The sequence below is a fragment of the Miniopterus schreibersii genome (genome assembly GCF_964146895.1).
Source record: "Miniopterus schreibersii genome assembly, chromosome: 8".
Classification (NCBI taxonomy): domain Eukaryota; kingdom Metazoa; phylum Chordata; class Mammalia; order Chiroptera; family Miniopteridae; genus Miniopterus; species Miniopterus schreibersii.
This window is the reverse complement of record NC_138109.1, coordinates 71,359,742-71,383,500: the sequence shown is the minus strand read 5'-3', so window position 1 is coordinate 71,383,500 and position 23,759 is coordinate 71,359,742. Positions and strand designations below refer to the sequence as shown.

Genomic DNA, 23,759 nt, shown 5'->3' with positions numbered 1-23,759 from the left:
GACTTAGGCCACTCTCCCCAGTAGGATCAGGTTAGGCATGGGTGCGTGCCACGTTCTAGCCTGCTGGAAGGGAGCTCTGCAGGGGGGCTGCTGGTACCGGTTACTCTCTCTTAAAAAGAGACATAATAAAAGGCTGTCCCCTTCCTCCCACCTCTGGACACTGTGAGAGAATATAACATCTGGAGCCGCATCAGCCATCTTGCCTTTATGGGAATAGCTGAGTCCAAAGACAAAGTCCTTGAAGACATCATCGAGCCAATGAACTAACCAAACTCCGAGCTACTCTTCCTCCAGTGCTGTATCGTGTGACACGATAAACATTCTTATTGCTTAAGCTGTTTTAATTGAGATTCCTGCTATGTGGCCTGCAGCTTGAAGCACCTTAACACACTGTTCCAGGTGTTTATTTCACTTAATCCGGTAATAAATTGCAGAGGTTAACAATGCCATCTTAGCCTCTCAGCAGCTTTTGCTAACTCCCTTTTGGAAACACTTTTTAAAAAAAATATATCTTCATTGATTTCAGAAAGAGAAAGGGAGAGGGAGAGAGAGAGATAGAAACATCAATGATGAGAGAGTCATTGATCGGCTGCCTCCTGTACGCCGCCGACTGGGGATCGAGCCCACAACCCGGGCATGTGCCCTGACAGGGAATCTAACCTCGATCCCCTGGATCATAGGTCAATGCTCACCCGCTGAGCCACGCCCGGCCAAGCTTGGAAACACTTTTTAAATTTGGCTTCCATGTTCCCATGCTCTCCAGATTTTTCCTCTGCCCCATGGCAAGTCCATCATACTCTTTACCTGGATCTTCCTCTTCTTATTGGTACTCTTCTCATTTCTAGCAATAGTCCACATGGGTGACCTCACCCAGTGCCCTACATTTCATGCAGACATTGATGACTCCAAATGTAAATCTCTAGCAGTGACTGTTCCACTACAGTCCAACCCTGTATATGCAACTGCCTACTGGGCCTGGGCCTTGGATATCTAATGGACAACCCCAACTCCACATGCCTAAACTGAACTCTGTATACCCCTCAAACCTTCCCCAGGCTTCTAGATCTCAGTGAATGGCATCTCCGTTTTGCTCAGGCCAAAATATTGGAGTCAACCTTTACTCCTTTCTTATTCCATGGCATGGAAACTGTACTCTACATTCAATTGGTCAACTTATGTTCCAAACATTCATTTCTCACCTCTTTCACAGTACCATCCCAACCTAAGCCACACACATCTCTCCTTCACTATTGCGACAGTTTAGTGCTATTGTGTCTTCTTGCTTCCCCTCTGGCCACTCTACGGCCTGTCCTCAGCACATCAGTCTGAGTGATTTTTCCAGAAAAGTCAGATCTTGTCACTCTCCTGCTCAAAACCCTCCAGAGGTTTCCCATGTCACTTAGAATATACTCAGAAGTCATTATTCTGGCCTTTTATGCCCTAAATGATTTAGCCTTTAGACCAACTATCTTTCTTGCGACCGTATGGGCCTCTTTTATTTTCCTCAAACAGGTCGAACACCCTTTTGACTTACGACCTTTGAACTGAGCACTCCTTGTCTAAGATGTCCTTCTGCTGGCTAACCTCACATTGTATCACTCACTTTCTTTAGGTCTCTGTTAAACTGTCACTGTCTCAGGAAGAATTTCCTTTAACACGCTATCTGAACTAGCATTTCTTTTCATTCTCCATCTATTTACTCTGCTTTATTTTTATTTTGTTACTCAGCTCTCCTTGAGTAACAAATTTCCTTTAACACGCTATCTGAAGAATTTCCTTTAACACGCTATCTGAACTAGCATTTCTTTTCATTCTCCATCTATTTACTCTGCTTTATTTTTATTTTGTTACTCAGCTCTCCTCTATCTATTACATATGTCTTTATTGGCTTACTATCCATCTCTCTGACTTGAATATAAGCTCTGTGGGAGTAGGGATATTTTTTGCACTTAAAATAACACTTGGCCACAGGAAGTGGTAGGAAAGATTTGCTGAATGAATCAATGGCTCAGACGCCATCATCCCCTTATTGTACAGCAGGGAGTTTAAGTGGAATCTTAGGTTACAGAGAAGGAATAAAGGCAGCTGGGATTAGAACCCAAAGCTGTGCTTCCTGGTCCAGGGCTCTTGCTATTGCTTCATACTGTCCCCTAGCATAAGTTAATGATTATTTTTCCTTCAAAGGTAATTTATGTTTTTATTAGGAACAAAGTCATCAAGCACAGAAATGGGTGTCCAATTAGGCCGTCTGCGTCAGCAAGCCAGGAAGAAGATTGTGTGTGTGTGCGTGCGTATGTGCACACAGGTGTAGAGGTGGGGGATAAGAGCTGCACAGAGCTTTCCTGGATATGGAAATCATATTGTACCATAAAACAAGTCTAGTGTTACAAAAGATGACCTGGACGCTTCTTTACCCTATAGCACAGGCCAGGGTAAAGTAGATGCATCTCCATGAGGAAGTCAGCTTTCTAAAGGTTTTCAGGAGCAGTGAGAGAAAATGATTCATAAAATCTCTTCCAGACTTTCAGTCCCTAAGGTGGACCAGATAGAAATGAAGGAAGCTGGCAGTAAAGCTAATTGTGGGAAATTTGCCCATTGTGGTGAGACCTTGTGTAGATGTGTCTGATGCATTCTCAAGTACAACATCCAAGGAGCAGAATGGGGGGTCTGTGTCTGTATCAAGGTCAGGTCTCCTTCCAGCACATTCAGTTCAGCCTGGGGTATTCAATCTGATGAGAAACATACCTGAAAGTGTTAACCAAGTGGCTTAGTTTGCTATATAAGCTACTAATATGATCTAATATAATCTGCCCTTGGGGGGGGGGTGCTTACTATATTCCAGATGCTGTGTTAAGTGCTGTTAATAATAAAATCAATAACCATTGCTAACATTTATTAGTCACTTGTTACATGACAAGAATAGTTCTGTTTAGTTCTGTTTAATGAGCTCACTTGACCCTCGTGAGGACCTTTATGGGGGAGGTGTTAGTATATTTTCTGCATTTTGCTGATCAGAAAACTGAGTTCTAGAGGGTTTCCCAAAATCGCTCAGCTATAAGTAGCTGAGCTGGTATTTGGGCAGGCAATCTGACCTACAACCTGTGCTGTATTAAGTTGCATATTTGTGCTCTCACATTCAGTGCTCACAATTCTAGGAAATAGGTGCCGTCATCCCCTCTCCACAGTCCCTGTAATATTGCTGTAACACAGTACAAGGGCTTAAGCCTCTGGTGCCTTTAGTTTGTCAGTCTTGAAGAAGTTGGTCATTCTACCTTATTGTCTGTGAATGACAGATGTTTACAGTTCCCTGTACACTGAAAACTGTAAATCATTGCTAAGAAAATTAAAGAGGACCTAAATAAGTGGAGAAATACAATGTGTTCATGAATCAGGACATTCAACATTGGTCAGATGTCAATTCTCTCTAAATTGATTTAGAGATTCAGCATCGCCCCAATCAAAATATCAGTAGGCCTTTTTTTCATATAAATTGAGGAAATAATTCTGAACTTCATGTAGAAACAAAGGATTTATCATAGCAAAAACAAATCAAAACAAACAAAAAAATGCAAAAATATTGACAAAAGAAGAACAAAGTTGGAGGATTAATGCTATCTGACTTCAACACATTCTAAAGCTACACTAATCAAGACAGTGTGGTATTGGCTTAAAAAATAGACAAATAGATCAATGGAATAGAAATAGGTCTCCATGCATATATAGACAACAGTGCAAAGAAAATTTAGTGGAGAAACATGGTCCTTTTAACAAATGGTATTAGTACAAGTGGGTATCCATATCTAAAATAATGAACTTCAATCCATACCTTCCAAAATGGAACCAAGATAAACCTAAAACTTAAACTATAAAACTTCTAAAAGAAAATATAGGAGGAAATGTTTTGAACTTAGATTAGGGAAAGATTTCTTAGATACCACACCAAAAGCACAATCCATAAAAGAACAAATTAATAAATAGGACTTTATCAAAGTTTAAAACATCTCTTCCAAAGACACTGTTAGTAGAATAAAAAGATAAGCCAGAGACTGGAAGAAAATGTTTACAATACCTGCATGTATCTCACAAAATAATTGCATACAGAATAGATAAAAAGAGTCTCAAAACTCAATAATAAGAAAACAACCCACTTTACAAAATAGGCAAAATATACGAACAGACATATTTAAAAAGGCATACAAGTGACAAGCATATGGAAAGATGTTCAACATCTTTTGTCATTAGGGAAATTCAAAGTAAAATCATGATAAAATACCACTACACCCCTATTAGAATGGCTAAAATTAAAAGAAAAATCTGATCATACCAAGTGTTGGCAAGGGTGTGGAGGAACTGGAACTCTCATACATTGCTGGTGGGAATATAAAATGGTACAACCACTTTGGGACACAGTTTGTCAGTTTTTTAGAAAGTTAGGCATACACCTACCATATGACCTAGTCATTTATTCTTAGATATTTACCTGAGAAAAGAAAGCACATGTCCATAGAAAAACTTTTACACAAATGTTCATAGAACTTTATTCCTAATTGTCCCAAACTGGGAATAACCCATCAACAGGTGAATGGATAAATACACTGTGGTCCATCTATATAAGGAATTCTACTCAACAACAATGAAATAAACAATTGATATATGCTACAACCTAGATGAAAACCAAAATAATTATGCTGAGTAAAAGAAGCCAGAAAACAAAAATAAATATGTACTGTGTGATTCATTTAAAGAAACATCCAGGAATTGTGAACTAATATATAATGGCAGAAAGCAGATGAATGGTTTCCTGGGCATGGGATGGGAGTAGGAAGGGGCAGAGTATGGGACCGTAAAGGGCACGAGGAAACTTTTGGGGGTGATGATTATGTTCATTATCCTGATTATGGTGATAGTTTTACAGGTGTATATGTATGTCAACATTATAAAAACATACACTTCAAATATGTGTACTTTATATATGTAAATTATACCTCAGTAAAGCTCTTTTAAAAACCCAGGTAGTTAACATCTATGGATATTGGTTTATACGTATGTGACAAGCTGGGAAGAGGGTGCGAGAGCACACAAATCCTTCTCCCTAGACACACATGGGAAGCAGACAGACAGACAGACAGACACACACACACATAACTAGGGATAATGCTCTCGAGTTTTATGCTATAGTCTTCACTGCCTTCAGCCCTGCCCTCTAGGTACTGTCTTATGTATTCCTAAAGTTTTGTATTGGGCCTCCTGACTTTATTTTCACTACGACAGGTTTTGGGTGAAAACTAATGGCTCAAGTGCACAAGATTCCAGGCAGAGTCATGAGATGGAGAGTGGAGAAGGGACAGGGGTAAGGTGCTAACCTATCACCCAGCTGGTGAGAAGTGCCACTTCACTTTTCAGCTCTGAAAGCTCAATTTTGTAATGAGCTGTCACTGTATTTATCACCTAGCAATTACCACAACTGGATAAGGTGTGAAGAAACCTGGAAAACATTAGCCTGTCAACTACATTGGTATCTTTGATGAAGCTGTCTATGGCGGAGTCCCAGATACAATTGACTATCAGCACGTGGCCTGTTAAAATGGTTTAGGTTCTTTCCATGCCTTCATTCTGCAGACTGCTTCTGGCTCACAATATGGCAATTGTTTTGTCAGATCACTAAAGGCAATCATATTATTAGACCATCTTGGTCTTCGCTTTATATACAGTTAAGTTGAAATTCTACGCGGCTGGTTCAGCTGCAGTTCAAGAAGAGCGCAGAGCGCAGCCTGAGCAGTGGCTGGGCCGCCTGCCCAGGTGCGCTCCATAAGGTGGTGTTTAACTTGAAGAATATACCATAGTCTAAGGTCTGTTAGTTTCATAAAAGTGATTTTGTTGGCATGCTTAAGGTGGAACCAGCTCACAGCATCAATATAATTATAGTAATTTAAAATAATAATACAACTGGCAAGTAGACCAGGAAGCTTTGAGGCAGCTCTGTCAATAGGCTCACTGTGTGAGGAGCCAAATTATCACGAGGTTGCTTGGTGTCTACAGAATCAGTACAAAGGCTTTTACTTGATCTTAAAATATTACTGTCGATGGCTTGAGGCACTCTTACCCACTCTTGCCGAGGGAATCATAATGCTTTGTCGAACACTGCCAAGATTGTCTTCCCTAAATCTTCCAGGCTGATGGGCTCTGCCATCCAGAGGGCCTCTATGGCCCTCTGATTCTTTTTACTGCTTCCTCGGCTAACCAACTCCTGTTCACATAGCCTTTATCCAAACAGGCACAAGGCAGCCACTTAGTTTTCTGCTCACTAACTTGCAACCACATGCACGTCTTCCTCATTACTGTACCCCCAGGTCAACAGGGCTGTAGTTTAGATGCTCCCACAGGCTTCTATTTTATATATAGATGGATGAGTTCTTGGCTTATTTCCACAATTGGCTAATTGTATCCATTCTGTTTTACTAATTTGCATGTATTTTATGTTTAATTTTACTGGTTTAATTCTGAAAGTTACCTTATTTCCAGGTTTTTGGAGATGCCTACCTGGCCTGCCTCCACCCCTCCTGCTCCCCATTCTGACCATTGGTTTGAGCCCAAGCTTTGCCATAAACTAACCTGTGACTCAGGAGGACACGTTAATTTCACTGGCTGCAATATCACTGTTAATAAGATGGGCACAATATTCCCCCAACTTATATGGATAAAAATTTCTTTTAAAGAGGGGAACAGAGAGCATAGAAAGAAGAGAACGAGAGAGAAAGATTAAAAAATAAAGGCACATATAATTAAATTCTTTACTAGTTTAATATCTGATCTGTAAATCTATGCAATGTGATTGTATTTTGGGAAAAGGCAGCTAAATAATGTTATCTAACACTGCTGTAAATTTCATTTGTGTTATCATTGTTACTTGATTTGATGTGATAAAAAATGTTTAGATTAAGTCAGCACCTTAATTTTCAGCCAAGTGGCAGATGCAATTTTATTTCTTTTTCCTCCCTAGCTGTTACGGTGGGAGAAGCGAGACCTCAGAATGCTAAGCAGTTTGCCTAAGACCTTTAAAACTAAGAGAACTACTACGCAACCTTTAACTGCTCAGTGTCAGATCTCCAGATTCAAACTTTAAAGTTCAGTCAAAACGTCCAGATGCATGACCTTTGCAATGGTAAAGTCAGACTTCAGAAAAATAGGTACGTAAGTAAGCGTTCACTAGACACTGACGTGGGCGCTTAGAGGTGAGGCGAAGGTTCCCCCGCATTTGCACACGGGAGTGTTTCCCACCAGCGAGGTATGTCAGAGCCGCCAAGGAGGCGTCTTCTAGCACCCAGTCCCTCCTCCTTTATCAGCCATTGTTTGCGAGTCTCTGTTTCTTTTCACATTTGATCTCAGCCACGAAGGGGACAATCTTTCAAGAGGCGTTTTCTATGAGCCGGTGTAACAGCTGCAGACCACGCTGACATCATTCAGAGCTGCTCCCCCTATAAAACTCCCTCTCCTCCCTCTCGGCTATCTTGATAGAATCAAGCACAAAATGTAGCCTTCAAGGTGACTTTTGGCCTCCGAATAAAGCATTACAGGGTATTCTGTTTCTATTTTTCTTGACTTTCCCCGAAGTAATTTTATATCCCTTAGGAGCCAAGGAGCGGTTCCCGTAATTAGGGTTTGCTACTGGCACTTGCTCCTTGGAACATTCGTCGGTCCAGCCCTCAGGCTGAGAGGACAGCACCGGAACTGTGGGTTTCGGAGTAGGGTGGTCACAGTCCTCCTCACCCTGGAATCCTGATTAGAAAGTTCTAGAAACACTACTCCAACTGTATTTTGAGATTTCTGGAATTAATAGGAATGGACAAGAGGACTCTTGGCTAGCACTGAACTGAGCTGTCACTGATTAGCTGTGTGTGACATGTTCTCTGGGTCTCGGTTGCTTCAATGAAACCAAAACAAAACTTGAAGGGGTTGAAAGCAAGGGGCACCTAAGGACTCTCCGAGGCACACACTACTAGCAGTTTTGCATTTCTCTGCATTTCTCAGCCTTCTTTGGGTCAATAGGATGCTGGGGGAAGTGAGTTACTCCACTTTCCTGGAGTGGTCCCTCAGTGCCCCATACCCTCTGTCTCCTTGTCTCATGGCTGGAAGCGGAGAACCCTGAGATGGTGGGGCCACATGATGGGAGAAAACTTGATCCCTAAGGAGAACTGAGCATTGACTGTCACAGGACTGAGAACTAAGCTGTGCTGTGCTAAGGCCTCGAGATTATAGGGTTTACTTGTTACTGCAGCTTGCCGCAGCCCTATCCTAACTCATGTGTTCTTCCAGCTCTAAAATTCAGTGTATCTAAGGAACGGCAGCGTACAGGGCAGAGGTGGAAAGAGATCTGAGCGCAGAAAAGGAGCACTAGATGTAAACCTACTGTTTAATTGGATGCCTCACTCTAAGATGCTTCTTTAATGAGCCAGTGTAAAGACCGAGGGGGCTCTGGATGGCACTCAGAGGATGATTCCTTCCAGTGTAACAGTGACTCTGTGTGTGTGATAAGGCCCTGGCCAGACCTGGAGAAATATATTTTTAAAAATAGAATAAAGGCAGAGTTGTGGAAAAATGATGACAAAACCTCCTTCATCAATAAGAGAACTCAGAACGAGTCTAAGAACAAAAATGCTCACGAATTCCTGCACTGGGATGCTTGTATGGAGATGCTGAGCCCAGAGCCACCCGAGGCTTCTCAGTGGTTTATTATAACGTTTTTGTTGTGCTGTTTCAAGAATTTTTTTTTTTGTCGTACGGAAAGTGATTAAGTCTGTGTGGATACTGATCATTCGGGAAAAATAAGCGGTTCCTTTTATGTTCGTAGTTTAATCCCTTTTCCGAATGGATTCCCACAGACAACATTTTCATCTTGACATATTTTTACTGAGTGAAAGTACCACTTTCAAGAAACCCCCAAAGCTGCATATTTTAGAATAAATGAAGCCTCTCTGTGGGAGCAGAAAGCCACAGAAGACACTGGGAAACCACATGGCCCGTGTTAAATCGGGGATATGTCTGGCTGGGAAGTGAAAGCCGTCTCCGCTCAGGGGTCACTTTCTGTGTCCAGCTCCTGTTTACTTTCTGGACCTTGGTCAGTGTCTTCTTGACAGTATAATTTCTACAATGCAGCTGGGCTTTGTGAGCCATAATCAAACACAGAAAGCCTTCGGCAATCCCATCCAGGGAGCTCAATTTTACTTGATTTAAATGAGAAAGTGAAGTCTCCGTCCAGACACGCCTCTTTGCAGGCCCAGTGAGTGTCACACCTGCAGGACGCTTCATCTTTGAGTGAGCTTTCTATTTTCCAGACAAGCTCAGGGGATCCACCCCCAATAAAATTCTTGTCTGCCCTAAATTACCTCGTAGTTATAATTTATACCTCAATAAAACGACATCTTAAAAAGGAGAACTGGTTTGATTCTTTACTGGATGTAATTTAGGCAAGGGGGCAAGGTCTCTGTGGTGTGATGGGCGCATCCACATCAACGGAACAAGAGACTGTGGGGGAGTGGAAGTGGCATCTGGCATCTCTAAACACCCGACTCCCATTCCTGCTGAGATTACATTCACAGACTTGAGCTGAGGCCTGGAGATTTTCTAGGGTCCAGAAACCCCCACGGAACTGCTAAAATTGTGCAGTTTTGGTTTTCGCCCTAGATCCTTTGAATAGGAGTCCCCATGAGGGGTCTAGGAATCCATATTTTAACATTTTTTGTAGGTGATTCTGATCACATGAGAATTTGAGAAACATTTTCAAGTCAGGAGATCAAATCTCTATTTTCTGGGTTATAATTGATTTTCACCAAATAACTATTTGCTAAAAGAAAGGGAAGGGGACCAGTTTTTTTTCAGATGCCTTTTTTGGTGTGTAGGCATTGCACCAGACTCTCTAAGTATGTATTTTTTATTTGAATCTTGCTATAGTGCAACGAAGTTGGTATTACTATCCTCATTTTTTAGAGGAGAAATTGCAGGTTCAGAGAGGGTACAAAATATTAGTAAATAGTGAGGCAGATTCGAACCCAGATCTTTTGGCCCCAAAGAGCATGCTTTTCCCACTTAGCCACACTCACTGATCATCCTGCTGGGCATTCTCTATGTGTCCAGCATTGGGCCAAATGTTTGAGTGTTTTTAATAGGTCACCCTTTGATCTCCTGAGAAAAATTGTGAGAGATTTCTTAAGATAATGGTAAGTCCTTCCATTCACTGGGGGAACTTCTGTTACAGACACTGCAGTGTACTCGCCAGAGACCCCACTTGGTCTCAATCATTCTGTCACCTCTTGAAAACTTGGCTCCTGGTAGCTCTCACCCGAGTCCCCTCCTGAGATGGTCCTCAGCTGAAGAGACACTCTTAATGCCCATCAAGCCTCCTTCCTGGGACAGACTACATTCTCCGGCTGGTTCAGGCAGGCTTATATATAAAGGCCCAGCCCTCGCTTCAATTCCAAACAACTCTGCCGGGCCACCCCAGCCGCAGGGGGCCCACGCGGCTAGTCAGGGCCTTTGCTATCACTACTGCAGCCCACCTCTCCCTCTGCCCAATCTATGTCCTTTACAGCCTGTGCATGTTCCCAAGAGCATTCCCCACAAACCTCGGGCATCCAACTCTCCTTCCCTCCAGGCTTTACTTCTCTGGGAACTCAACCTGTAATGTTGTTAAATCACATTTTCTTGTGAATACATTGTGCTTACGCTTAGGCAGTGTATGGGCTGAATTGCGTCCCCATGCCCCCTTCCCCCAAGGCAGAGGTTTAAATCTTAACTCCCGGTATCTCAGAATGTTACCGTACTTGGAAATAAGGTTTTTAAAGAGGGCTTATGGTTAAATGAGACTATTAGAGTGGACCCTAATCCAGTATGACTGGTGTCCTTATAAGAAAGGAGATTAGGACACAGACACCCGCAGAGAGAAGGCCAGGTGAAGACACGGGGAGAAGCTGGTCACCTGCAAGCTGAGGAGAGAGGCCTCGGAAGAAATGAAACCTGTGACACCTTGGTCTTGAACTTTCAGTCTCCAGAGCCATGAGAAAATTAATTTCTGTGTTTAGGTCACTTGGTCTGTGGTATTTTGTTATGGCAGATGCAGCAGACTAGTAAAGGTAGATTAGAGCTACGTCTTCATTTCAGTCCCTGTTCTTTCATCTTTACTTTCACAGAACAGTCGAGAAATATGAACAAGCTAAATTGCCATTTAGGTGTAAGGAGGTAAGGTAATAATTCTCAGAATAATAAATATTTTTTAAAAGGTGAAAAAGTATATGACTTACTCCACTGTATTGGTTGTTCCTTTTCAGGATACTTATCACAAACCCACAGCAGATGTAAATACACAGTCTGGCAGCTATTTTGGACCTGAGGTGAACTTGTATTTAATGGGGAAAAGGGACACATTATTCAAGTTCTGTCTGTCAATACTTTTTGGTCTCTGTGAGGCAATAGTTCAGTCTGGCTTTTTTTCTTTAGATTAACCATAAGAGACCATGTCCTACTGCCAGCTTCCTGCCGTAGTATAAAGGGGAAAGAGTAAGGAATGCAAAAAAAAACAAAAAGTCTTACAGTTTCAAAGAGTTTTCTTTCAGTTTTTCCACTTTTCTGAGCCAGCCCCTTCATCGTTCCCAGGGGTGCACTGGAAATGTTTAGCTACCAGCTTTCTGAAAATGAAACAGCACCAAACCGCCCTGGGGGTAGTCTTGGCCAATGTCTGTGGTGTAAATACTCCCACTGTGGCCATCATCAAGCTACTGAGGTGAACTCACTGAGAAGTGGGGATACAGTGGGTCTGGGGAACCAGAACCAGCGGCCTCCACATCACTGATTCCTGCAGAAAGGCAAAAGAGGGCCGCTTGGTGCTGGCCTCCCTGCAGCCCCCCGATGGCTCTCCAAGTGCGAGCATGGACTTTCCGCCGCCTTCTCATTGGAATTTGCACAGTTAGCTCAGGCCTGGCTGTTATTTTCAGAGGTGTTTTTTGTTTTGTTTTGTAAATGGCTCACTTTTAAGAATACTTATGAGTTTAGCACAGTTTTCTTCAAAGGGCTTTGCTTGCCATGCCTTCATGATATAGTCATTGTTGCTGCTGGAACCAGAAAATCCCAGCGTCAGGAAGCTCAGGGGAGCAAGAAAGTCTAGCCCAAGCCCGATTCCCATAGGCCCATTCTCTCACCAGCCTTTCCTCACACTCTGTTTCTCCCACCTCCCTCTTTCAGCAATTTCTTTTGGCTGCATAGACTTTACTTTTTCTGTGCTGCAGGACTCGGGGTTTCACCCAATCTTCTTTTGAGGGCTTATGCTCAATGGGTATGTGCCAAAGCACAGCTCTCAGCAATTTACACACTCAGCCCTATTTTACAGATGAAGGAACTGAGGCACAGAGAGGTTAAAAAACTGGTTCAAGGTCATACTACTTGCTAGTGTCTGGGCTGGGGGTCTAAATCAGTCAGTGGGGCTTCAGGTCTGGATTTTTAGCCAGCATACTGCCCCCAAAGGAGTAGCAGGGATGTATCCTTGGGAAGCACTGATGACAAGGAATACATGCTCCTTTTTATTTGGTGATACTAATAATTTCCAAATATTTACATCTACGTAGTCTAGCATGCAGCTACAAGCGTGTGTGTAGAATATCAAAATAAAGTTTAATGATTAAAAAACACACACCCAGAAGTGACGAAATTAATGATCTCAAAGAACCCTTGGACTCTGAACATAGATAATCCTAAGGCAAACTGAAGATTTCAGGTGGTAGAGCAATCTGTTTCCCAGGTCTAGAATACCAGAAGTTGAGAATCACTGTATATTTATAGTAATACCACAGGGGTTAATATGCATTGAGGGAACTCATATGAAATGAAACACTGGCTTGCTTTATAGAATACTATGCTTTTCTCTCTCTCTCCCTCTTTCACTCCACCCCCCTCTCTCTGCTCTGTTTTTATTTCTGTTTAATAAAACTGGCTGAGTAGGTATTAAAATGAGAAGACATGATGTTCATTTCACTTTTCATTAGAAATTAATATTCATGCCAAATGACTTAAGGAACCTTAAATAGATGTCATTTGTTCCAGTTCAGATTTATAATTTGGTTTGGTTGAAGCCTCTGTAGTGTCTGATTCTGTGACAGATTTTTGTTATAGAATTCTAGGGCTAGGGGTGGATTTTTCTTTTTTAAAGATTTTTTTTTTTATTGATTTTTAGAGAGAGAGGAAGGGAGAAGGAGAGAGGGAAGGCAACATCGATACGAGAGAGACACATCTATCAGCTGCCTCCTGCATCACCCCCGCACCCCTGCAGAGGGATCGAGCCTGCAACCCGGTTCGATGATCTGACCAGAAATCGAACCCTCAACCTTTCAGTGCACGGGGTGATGCCCAACCAAGCCACACAGGCCAGGGCAGGACTAGGGGGAGGATTTTTAAAAGGTCATTAGTTTACAACATCACGGTAATATGACAATGTAATTGGTTTTTAGAGACATCCACAGAAATTCTTTAAATACTTATCAAAATGTTTAAAGAAAACATTTGTCATTTTACTTAACTTACAGCCGCTTCCCTATAAATGAAATCGGGCCACTTTGGAATGACGTGACTGCCCAGTGCTTGCTTCTTTAGGCTGATGGTTAGTTCTCCATGGGATACCGACAACAAATGAGTGATCTGAGCACGTAAAGGAATTAATTATTTTTCTTTTGAGCACGTTACTTTATGTGCATTTTCTCACTTCCTCCTCAGGATAATCCTATCATCATTTTATAAATTTGGAAACAGAGCTTCAAAAGAGTCAAGTAACTGGCTCATGGTTACTCTGCTGGTAAGTGCAAGAGCGAGGCCATAAATCCAGGTCCGCCCAACCCCAGTGTCTCCCTTAGAAATCAGTCAATAGGTGCAATTGCATATCGCTTCTACTTAATTTCCACCAAACCTTCGGGAGCCTTAGTTAGATAGGAGAGTTGACCGTTTTAACCTTAACCACCATACAAGCCAAGCTGATTTTTTCTGAATGGCTAAATGGAAAGGGAATGGTTTAAAGGTGATTGGCTGGCAGGGGAAGGAGGCACCGGAGAGCTGGCTGCTCCATAACCGAGGCGATCAGCCCCCAAATAGTTCAGCAAGTGTAACTTCCAGACTTGCTTGGGCACTGATACTGAGCAGAATGTTCCAGCTGTGTACCAGAGATTTCTGAATGGAAGAGGGCTCCCCGTGGGCACAGTGTATTCATATAAAAAGATTCACCTAACAGCAAAATCTGGTGGCCTAAAATCAACCTTTAAATTTCAAATATTCGTTGCGATCCTGGGTGGGAACAAAACACCATTTACATTATTGTTCCAATGGAATTAGTCTGAGTTGAACCGGACAAAAGGCAATCGCACCAGAGGAATGTTTTTTTCATTACTACTCACCCTTGCCCACATTTTCCCAGGTGATTTTCTCTTTTAAGCCAAGGAATGTTGGAGCTCTGGATCTTGAAAAGGGCAATTCCAGCGTTTTCGTCTGCTGACCAGTTTCTTCCTTTTCATAACTCTAAAGAATACACAATGTCCTCATGCCCGCATCCGACATTACAGAATTCACAGCTTCCTGAACCTGAAAAAAAAGTTAAAATCATGAAAGTGGGTAAACTCTAGGAAAGGCTGAGACACTTTTCTTCTCTTAAGGACTGCATCAAAGCAGTTGGAAAAGCCACATCCATGGTCTCATGAAAGGAATCCATCATTCATTCATTTATTCATTCATTCATGTAGTCAAAGAAAGCGGTCATGGAGCTTTACTTAGTGTTAGCTGGAACCTCTAGGATGTATAAAATATGGACCTGTTCTCAAGGAACCTACAGTTTAGCAGGGAGAACCAAAAAATGTCAGAGGTACACTGGAACATGAAGTGGGTCAGGTGAAGGCACCAAAGAGGGCGAAGGCAAACTTCAGGAGGAGCCTTGAGTGATGTTTGCCAGGTGTTTCTTACTGGGGCAGAATGGGAGAGGGAGAAGTGAGTGATCCCTCATTAGATAATCCACAACTTTAGTCCAGTCATTGATTTAACTTGTTTTTTGACTCCTCTACCCCACGGCCTCATTATTTCCCTTTAAACTAATCTCATGTGTTGCTACTTCTATCATTCTGAAGCCTCCAAACATGTCTGATTCTGCCTCTCAGCAGCAGCTTGTGAAGGTCCCTAGAACCCTATGCTTTTCCTATCTCATGAAAATGAGGAAAACTGGTGTTTTGGCATCATGGCTTTTAAACAGCTTAGATGCAAAGCCCAGAATCTGATATTCTGGGGAATTGACTGGGTTTTTGGTTGGTTAGTACTGGCTAGTTTTCACTTCCCTTTCATCATCTCACAGCCATAAAGCTCAGCTTTGGGATGGGGTGTGTGTGTGTGTGTGTGTGTGTGTGTCTTTATGGACCTTCGTTGAAATGTATATTCTTAGAAAAACTCTGATACTTAAACCATGTGGAGAACACGGAAATCTTTTCGAGGACCAGGAAGCTGAACATTTGTAAAAGGAAAGTGTTTTTGCTATCAAGAATGAAAAAAAAAAGTTCCAACTAAATGGATGCTTTAAAATATGGAACAGAAAAATAAAGATTGTATCTGGCACACAGTGAAAGCCCAGTGAACTGTGTAATGGACCCATTCAGCTGCCCTTATGGGGAAAATAAGTCTTCCTAGAACTGCTTTCCAAACAGAGGATAATTGAGAGCTGGTCTCCTTTCACTTCTACTAGACTCGGAACAGCCTCCTGTAATTTCGGTTTGATAAACACAGTATTTATAACCGTGGTTAAGGGGGGAAAGGAATTTCCCTCTGAAGCACTTGCAGTGCCAGGCAAGAGGACATGGGCCGTGACTCATTCACTCTGCCTGAACTCAGCCACAGTCACCCATGAGTGTTGGCTCCAGGCGTCGGAGAATCAGCAGTGAGAGTTCCTGTTTCTCAGCATTCTGTCCATTTGCCCCTTAGGGACTCACACCTGGAGATATTTTAACTGCCCAAGATGTCTGAGCTTAAAGGCAGCCACTCAGAGCAGATTTGTCTGCGAGGATCCCATAAACTACAGCACAAGGAATGATATATATAGGGAGATTTCATTAAATCTTTACTGTGAAATTTAACACACCTACAGAAAACTGTATAAAACAAATGCAGAGCTTAATAAGTTGTTATGAATGTAATTGCCACCCAGGTCAAGCCATTGAATGCTTCCAGGACCCCAGAAGTTTTCAGGGTGCCTTTCCCAATACAACCTCTTTCTTTTCTGTATATACAGTACTGCCCTAAGCCCCATGCAGGGGACCTTGTATTGAGCCTTGTGTTTTTGAGCTTCTAGCTCTCCCCCAGCTAGGTCTCTTCCCAAGGGGAGAGGAGTCTGTACTGCCAAGAGGCCATGTCCATCTGGAACCCATGAGCCCTTTTCTAACCATGGGCCAAGTACAGGGCCATTTGGATTCCTCTTCCAAATGAGTCTATGTCCACTTCCAGGTCTTCCTGGTTTCTTTCTCAGGTCTACTTTCCTGAAGAGTAACCTAAGGTCAGATATTTGAAGGGGGCTGTGGATGAAGGGTAGACGTTAGGACTAGGGAATGCACATACATGAACACAAAGGCCCTTGCTGGGATGGAGCAGAGGGTGGGAGAGAAGGTGGGTGGCCCTCGAGGCCTGGGGGCCACTTCTTGTGCTCCATGTTCCAGTGAGAAGCTCTAAGCTGTCCAAGAATTCTAAGGTCCAATTTGGCTTTCCAGGTTGCCATGAAGATACAGTTGTTGAGGTAGGAGGGTAGAATATCTTTCATTTAATAGCTGGTAAGTTTAATTTACAACTTTAAACATTTAGGCCTGTGATATGAAGTGCTCCATTTAAGCCCCACGGATGTTAGGGGTGAGCCCGCCTAAAGGTAACTATCCTTTGATGAAAATCCCCTCTGTGCCTTTCTTTATACTTTACCCACTGAAGTCTGCATTCCTATACACTACAGTCAATTTCCTGGTTTTGAACTCTGAACAAATAGATCATAAAGTATATATTTTTTAACATTGGCTTCTTTTGTTCAACATTATGTCTGTGAAATTCAGCTATGTTGTTGCCTGTAGCTGTAGCTTGTAATTTTTAGTGCTGTATAGTATTCCATCTATAAGTATACACCCATTTTAATTCTGGTGGGCAACTGAGTTCTCTCCAGTATTAGGCCATCATAAATATTACTGATAAATAGGTCTTTATCTATTTTTGTTGTGCAAATACATAAGAATGTAATTGCTGGATGATAGATACGCATATGTTCAACTTTAATGGAAAATACCCAACTGTCTTCCAAAGTGGTTGTACTAATTTATATTTTCACCAGCAGGTTAGAGAGTCCCCATTGGTCTTGAAAATGTTGGGTATTTTTTCTTAGTGTTAATCAGTCTGTACTAGGAATATTTTAAGTATACTACTAAAAAGTTTCTTTTTAAAATTTTCGTTATTTGCATCTGAAGATACTGAACTGATTCTAATAACTTGGAGTTCCAAGTTGAGTGCTAATAGCATCAGTAGAGGAATATAATCATAACAATAATAATAATAACAATAATATTTATAATAATACCCACATTTTTATTTGAAATATAGTAGCTAAGAGAAAATCTGTAGCCTTGGAAGGTTCACAGTAATAAAATCCAAATTAACAGGGTTGGCTCTTACAGCATTTGAAAATGACACTCAGATTAGCAGACTGACCTAGGGGGTGAACCAGCATGCCAAATACGCATTTGGTATTGACACCCTTTCACAGGGGCATGTGTGTCCCTGGAGCACGCTCTGGCAGTTGTGGCAGCATTGGGCACAAACCACTGAATTACCCAGCTGGGACCACTCAAAACCACCTTAGAACAGGAGGATCAGTTGGGGAGCCCATCAGCTTGCAGCTCATTAGCATCCCGCATCTGGTAACATCTGTTCCTCCAGGAGGCAGCAATAACCATGTGCTCTGGTCAACGGGAAACCAGGCCATGCTCAAGCCTCTTCAGCAGAAAGGCCACGCTCCTCCCCTCACGCCTCCTTCCTCCACCGACTCGGGCCCTGCGCTTTCTTCCTGTGGCTCACGTCCTCACCTTCCTGCCTCTTGCTCCTTGTAGTGCATCCCCCGGGAAGCCCAGCCTGGATGAACTCACTTGTTTGCCTTCTCTACTTCAATCATCCAGCTGTTGAGCATTACTGGAAACACCACACCCCCTGCAGATGGTGCCACTATAAACTACGGGTCGCAAACGCCACCCGGGCCCTTGTGGCTGTTAGGCAGTCCTTCCCTGTTCCCTGGTCAGCTCACCCTCCCATTTTTCTGTTACAATGATGACAGGTCCTCTTCTCTAACCAAGCACTGGGGGCCTACTCTAGACACAGCGGGCTCTGTCTGTTGCGCACAGAGCCCCTTCAGACTTCCTCTGCTCTCCTCAAGTCTCCGGTTTTATTGCCTGTGCCTCTACTGAGCCCAGGTCCCAAACTGCACCGCCAGCCTCTACAGGAGATTTCTTCTCCTGCTTCATGGAGAAACCTGGCACCATCTGAAGGGCACTCTCTAGACTTCCCACCTCTCCATCTGCAGGTTCACTTTGCATCCAAACCCATCCCTTTCTCCTCCCCACTCCCTTGTGACAACAAAGCAAGTGTCTCCTCTAGTGCTCAGGCTAATCCCTCTGCCTGGGGTTAGGTACAATGCCTTCCCGGGGACATCTCTCTGCACAGCCCCTCTCTGCCCTGACTTCTTCCCAGCAGCAGTCCAATAGGCCCTCATCTTTCCCTTAGGAACCTGGTGTCAGGGGCTTCCTTGACTTGATCAAGACCTTCAGCCAACAGGGCAGGAAGCAGTGCTATGGTTGAATCATGTTCCCCTGAATTCATATGTTGAAGCCCTACCCCCCAGTATCTCAGAATGTGACCTTATCGGGAAGCAGGGTTGCTGCAGATGTGATTAGTTAAAATGAAGTCACATTCTCTTGGATCTGTTTCCTCCCTGGAGACAGGAGGAGTAGGTGGGTGTCATTCCTGGGGCATCCAGTTCCAAAGTCTATGGTAGCAGAGGTGGCAGGATGGGAGAGGAAGAGTAGAGGAGAGGGCTCTGAGCTCTTCCTTTGACCATAGCAGCTCCTGTCTGAACTGTTTTATGTGTTGAAACTCTTGGTAATATCTGGCTTTAAAAAAGTGTTTCATTGTTTAGAAAATAAAGTAAAAAATTTAAATCTCTCGACTTAGGAGATATTTCAGATCCTTTCCAACTGCCATAGACTATGATTATAAGGAAGTTTTACAAGTTAAAGCATATGGATTTGATGAACATATAGCACAGCTTTTCCTCAGAAAAGCCTGATGTAATAAAATTTATTTCTTTTCAGTAAAGGAAATTTGTTAAAGGACTTACTAACGCAATTTAATTTTAAACCTTTTAAAGATGCTCATATAAAACACTCACAAATTAGAAAAGCAATCGTTTTTTGGACCATGTGTTGGAATGTGGGGTTTATAAATATGCTCACTGTCCACAGGGGACTCTGAGACCATGTGCGAGCAAGAATTGTGGGCAAACAGGGCCTGTAGGTGATGAGCTCTTGAGAATAGCTGGCTTCTCCATCTTTGCCTCCCTGCAACCTAGCTTAGTATCTGGTACACAGTTGGTGCTCAGTATATGCCTATTGAATAAGGACATATGACGAAGTAGACTCTTTTCCTGGTGCTCTGTGAGAATTCTTGGTGTTGGGAAAGAAAAAAGAGCTTCTTTCTAAAGGAAAGGGTAGGTGGAGGAGAATCCAGAAACACAGATGTGAGGGGGCAGTGCTCCTGGCCTAGGCACAAGGAAAATGGCAGAGCCTCCCTTGGAGGCTACAGTAAAATGCTATTTAATTAAAAGGCACAGAAGCTAAGCATTTATCAGTCATAAACATTATCTATTGAATGCATCTATCTGGTTACTTTTTTACCACCTGGGTACTGTTCTGAGGGAATGGAGCCTGGGCTGGGTCAGATTTATGGAAGAAAGTGTCAGAAAGACCCTCATCAGGGGCCAGGCAATATCCCCTAGAGGAGCACATGGAGAGAGGGAAGAGCAGAGTCCAGGGGCTGAACCCACTTGGGTCCCCTTCAAGGATCTGTCTAAGGGCAGTTCCGGGCCTGGGACGAATGCAGCTCGCAGAGCACACTGGCTGTTCCCTGTCTGGCCTGTCAGTACCTGAAACAGAGGCCTCTTGAAACTAAACACTTACTAACTTGTCTTCCTTAGTAATTTCATTTCCCTAGGCCATGGAGCCTTACTAAGATGTTGCCTGCCAGCTGATGATGGAGCCCGTCTGCCTCGTTGGGATTCACACAGTTTATTTTGGTAGGTAACTAAGACAGAGAGACAGAGTTAATTAAACCCTTCATAATACAGTCCATCAGCCACCTGCTTGCAGAGCAAAGAGTCAGGTTTTTTTGCAGCTCTTTGGCAGAAATATTGTGTTTTTCAGCCCTCTCTTGGGCCCCATTCAGGATTCTAACCAGGCTACCTATGAAAGCTTCCTAGCTGTGGTACATATTTTTCCCATTTGTGAAAAAACAATAAATAAATACCAGTGATCACATCAGGCCACGACAAAGAAGAATTTGTTGGTGATTTAGTACCCTAATGCATTGGATACACTTGAATTTGGCTAAACAGTCAAATTAGGTAGTTTGGCCCATTTTAACCAGTTTAAATGTTGTTGGCATGTAGCTTTTCAAATGACCTTGGGTTTTTTTTCAGAATGGTTCCTGGAGGGGATTGGCTTTTAAGTGAATTGGACATTTTCAAGTATGTTTTAAAGACCTACGAAACAAGCCTTTCCTTTGTTTTAAGTGGGTAGGACTCAGTAAAGAGGGTGAGGTGAGCAGGACTGTCTAGTATTTCATCGATACGCATGTCTAAATGTGCGCCCTGGGGCCTAGCAATAAAATGATTCATGTTTTAAATTCTTCTTCAAACAGCAAGACATTCCAAACTACAGCCAAAACCCTGACCAAGAAAAAGGGCATGGCAATGATGGTGAAATAAATAAGGGTGGAAGTCAGAGTTATAAGTCCTTTAAACCCTTTTTGTACTTAGGTAATGTCTTGCTGAGTGCACGGCCCGGCTTCGTTTCCTGGTCTTAGCCAGTAAAGTTTTAGGAATCCCCTGGCAGAAGAGAGGACATTGTTCGCCACACCTTCCACTCCTGTAGGGTCTGTGGACGCTGACTCTTTACAGTGACTTTCATCTGCCTCCTTCACTCATCTGGTATTACTTTTTATTTCTCCATTTTTACTAGGTTCTGACTCATCTCCTCCCAGACCTTTAGGCTTCCTTAAGGCCTTGCTTTTCCAGACGTGGCACCCCACCCAGGTAACTCAACTTGCTGTTGTCCATGAGGAAAGGAAGGTCTACGTCCCCAGTCTCAGAGAATGAGACCACGATTAACACTCATCTAAAGCAGAGTGGAGAGGCTTCCCTTAGCCCTTCTTTGGTTCTCACTCCCCACATCTAAGCAGTAATGGGATCTTGTCATTTCTAGCTCCTCAGGGTCTCCAGCTCCCCCTCCTCCCCTATCTCTGCATCTCAGTTGCCACTCTTAGCTCAGTGTCTCTCTGCTGCAATTGTCTTCACTCTTCGTTCTTACCACAGCGGAGAAGACTGGAAGGTTTTAACTGGGAAGAAACTTGCTCACATTTCCTTGTCATAAAATCACACTGACTCTAGTGGATGAATCGGAAAGGCTGCTTGAGTGGAGGTGGAAAGAAATCCATTACAACCCTGTGCTAGAATCCAGATGAGAACTAAGGAGGGTCTGGATGAGACCCAGAAAGAGCCTGGGAAAGGAGGGCAAGTGGGTAGTTAGCACTTAGAATGGATAGAGAATAATAACTAACTGGAGATAGAAGGTGAGGGAGAGGGAGGTTTGTAGTAAATATCTCCCAGGTAGAACGTTAGGGGGTTGGGTGCATGATCGTATCACTCTGAGAGAGAGGAAATCGATAATGAAGCCTGTGAGAAAATGATGATTTAGTGTGACATGTTAAACTCCAGTTTCATGTGAGGGATTCAGAAAGAGGTGACTGTTGAAGATACAGATTTTAGAGTCATGAGTTTACAGCTTAAAGCAAGGGCATGTATGACATGGGATGGACAGAGCTTATGAAGGAAGAAAGGAAGGTGGCAGGCCCCTGGGGAACACCACCCCCAGAGAGCACATGGAGAAGGGGCTGGAGAGGTTGAAGGAAATGCAGGATGCTGTGCTGTTCCAGAGAAGAAGAGAGGAAAGAATTGACAATTAGATTATGAGCATTCTTAAGGAAATAAATTTCAATGGAATGAACAGTCAATGAAAAGTTTCAGACTGAGTTCAGACTTCTCTGTCCAGAAACTTTATTGCAAAGAAACAAAGAGAAATAGGAAACAAGAGTGATGACATGAGCGATGATGGTCTTAGGCCCACTCGTGGTAGTGGCCAGTGCAGAGAAGAGAAAGACACCTTCAAGGAGTAATTTTATGTGTCAAATTGACTGGGCCACGGGGTGCCCACGTATTTGGTCAAACACTATTCTAGGTGTTCCTGTGAGAATGTTTTTGGGTGAGATTAACATTTAAATAAGAAGACTGAGCAGAGCAGATTGCCCTTTCTAATGCTGGTGGGCCCTACCCCATGTCAAAGGACCGGATAAAACAAAAAGGCTGGCTTTCCCCGAGCAAGAGAGAATTCCTCCTGCCTGAATGGCCAAAGACATTGGCTTTTCCTGCCTTTAGACTCAAGTAAGACGTCGGCTCTTCGTGGGCCTGCCAGCTTTTAGAGCTGTTTCAGACAACTCTATTGGGCCCGGTTCTCAGGCCTTCAGACTTGGACGGGAAATAGGTCATTGGCTCTCTGCATCTCCAGCTTGCCAGCCCGCTCTGCAGATCTTAGGAGGTGCCCTCTCCGTAAATACAGAGCCACCACTTCCTTATAATAAACCATATATATGCCACTGCTTCTGTATCTGTGGAGACCCTGCTACAGCACAGAATGGAAAAGGGGGGGAAAAGAGAAAGAAATAAGGAAGGAAGGGAGGGAGAGTGGAAAAAGAAGAGTAGGGTGAGTGAGGCCCCGGAGAGTGTACGTGCTGTGAAAACAAAGGGAGAAGTGGGGTGACTGCTTAGCTGTGTGTAATCTCTGAGGACACTGGTGACTCATTAATGTTACATAATTAGAACTGGCCCTCAGGCAGGGCTGTCTTGGAGTTCCTTGTCTTTTAGAAGCAGGACTTCCTAGTTTGGCTTGTTTTCTTGTTACTGAGGACCTGTTGCTAGCATAAGGTCATACTTAGAAAATTGAATCCTCAGTCAGATTACTCAGACTTGGCTGCTTTCCTTCTGGCCATTTTGTCTTTAGGTTGAAAAAAGAAACAGCTCGCTTTTCTAAAGCGACATTACACATCACTGTGAAATATGTCCTATAGGACAGCCCTGAAATCTATGGGTTTTTGGGGCGGGGGGGATACTCATGAAAAAGAAGCTTCCGTTTCTTTGTAAAAAAATATTTTGTTTACATATTTTTATGTAAACAAAAAGCTTTTGTTTACATATTTTTTAAATATGTGAAAAATTTTGTTTTATTCTAAAAAGCTTCTTCGATAATCCAGTTTTTAGGAAACTACCTGCTGAATAGAAATAATTTGCAGAGGTGAGAATTTGTCCAGCTCATACTTACTTCATTATTGCCAAAGTGATAAGATAGCTGTAG

At 42.9% G+C, this 23,759-nt stretch overlaps 1 protein-coding gene across 1 annotated transcript in view; it reads right to left on the bottom strand.

Moving 5' to 3' along the window:
- Nucleotides 1–23,759, bottom strand: part of NEDD9 (neural precursor cell expressed, developmentally down-regulated 9) — a 176,139-nt gene that overhangs the window by 98,686 nt on the left and 53,694 nt on the right. Inside the window, exon 2 of the mRNA XM_081145756.1 lies at nucleotides 14,424–14,607. Within this exon, the coding sequence (XP_081001882.1) occupies nucleotides 14,424–14,435 (12 nt within the window). The 5' untranslated portion in view covers nucleotides 14,436–14,607. The remainder of the gene's footprint in view (nucleotides 1–14,423; nucleotides 14,608–23,759) is intronic.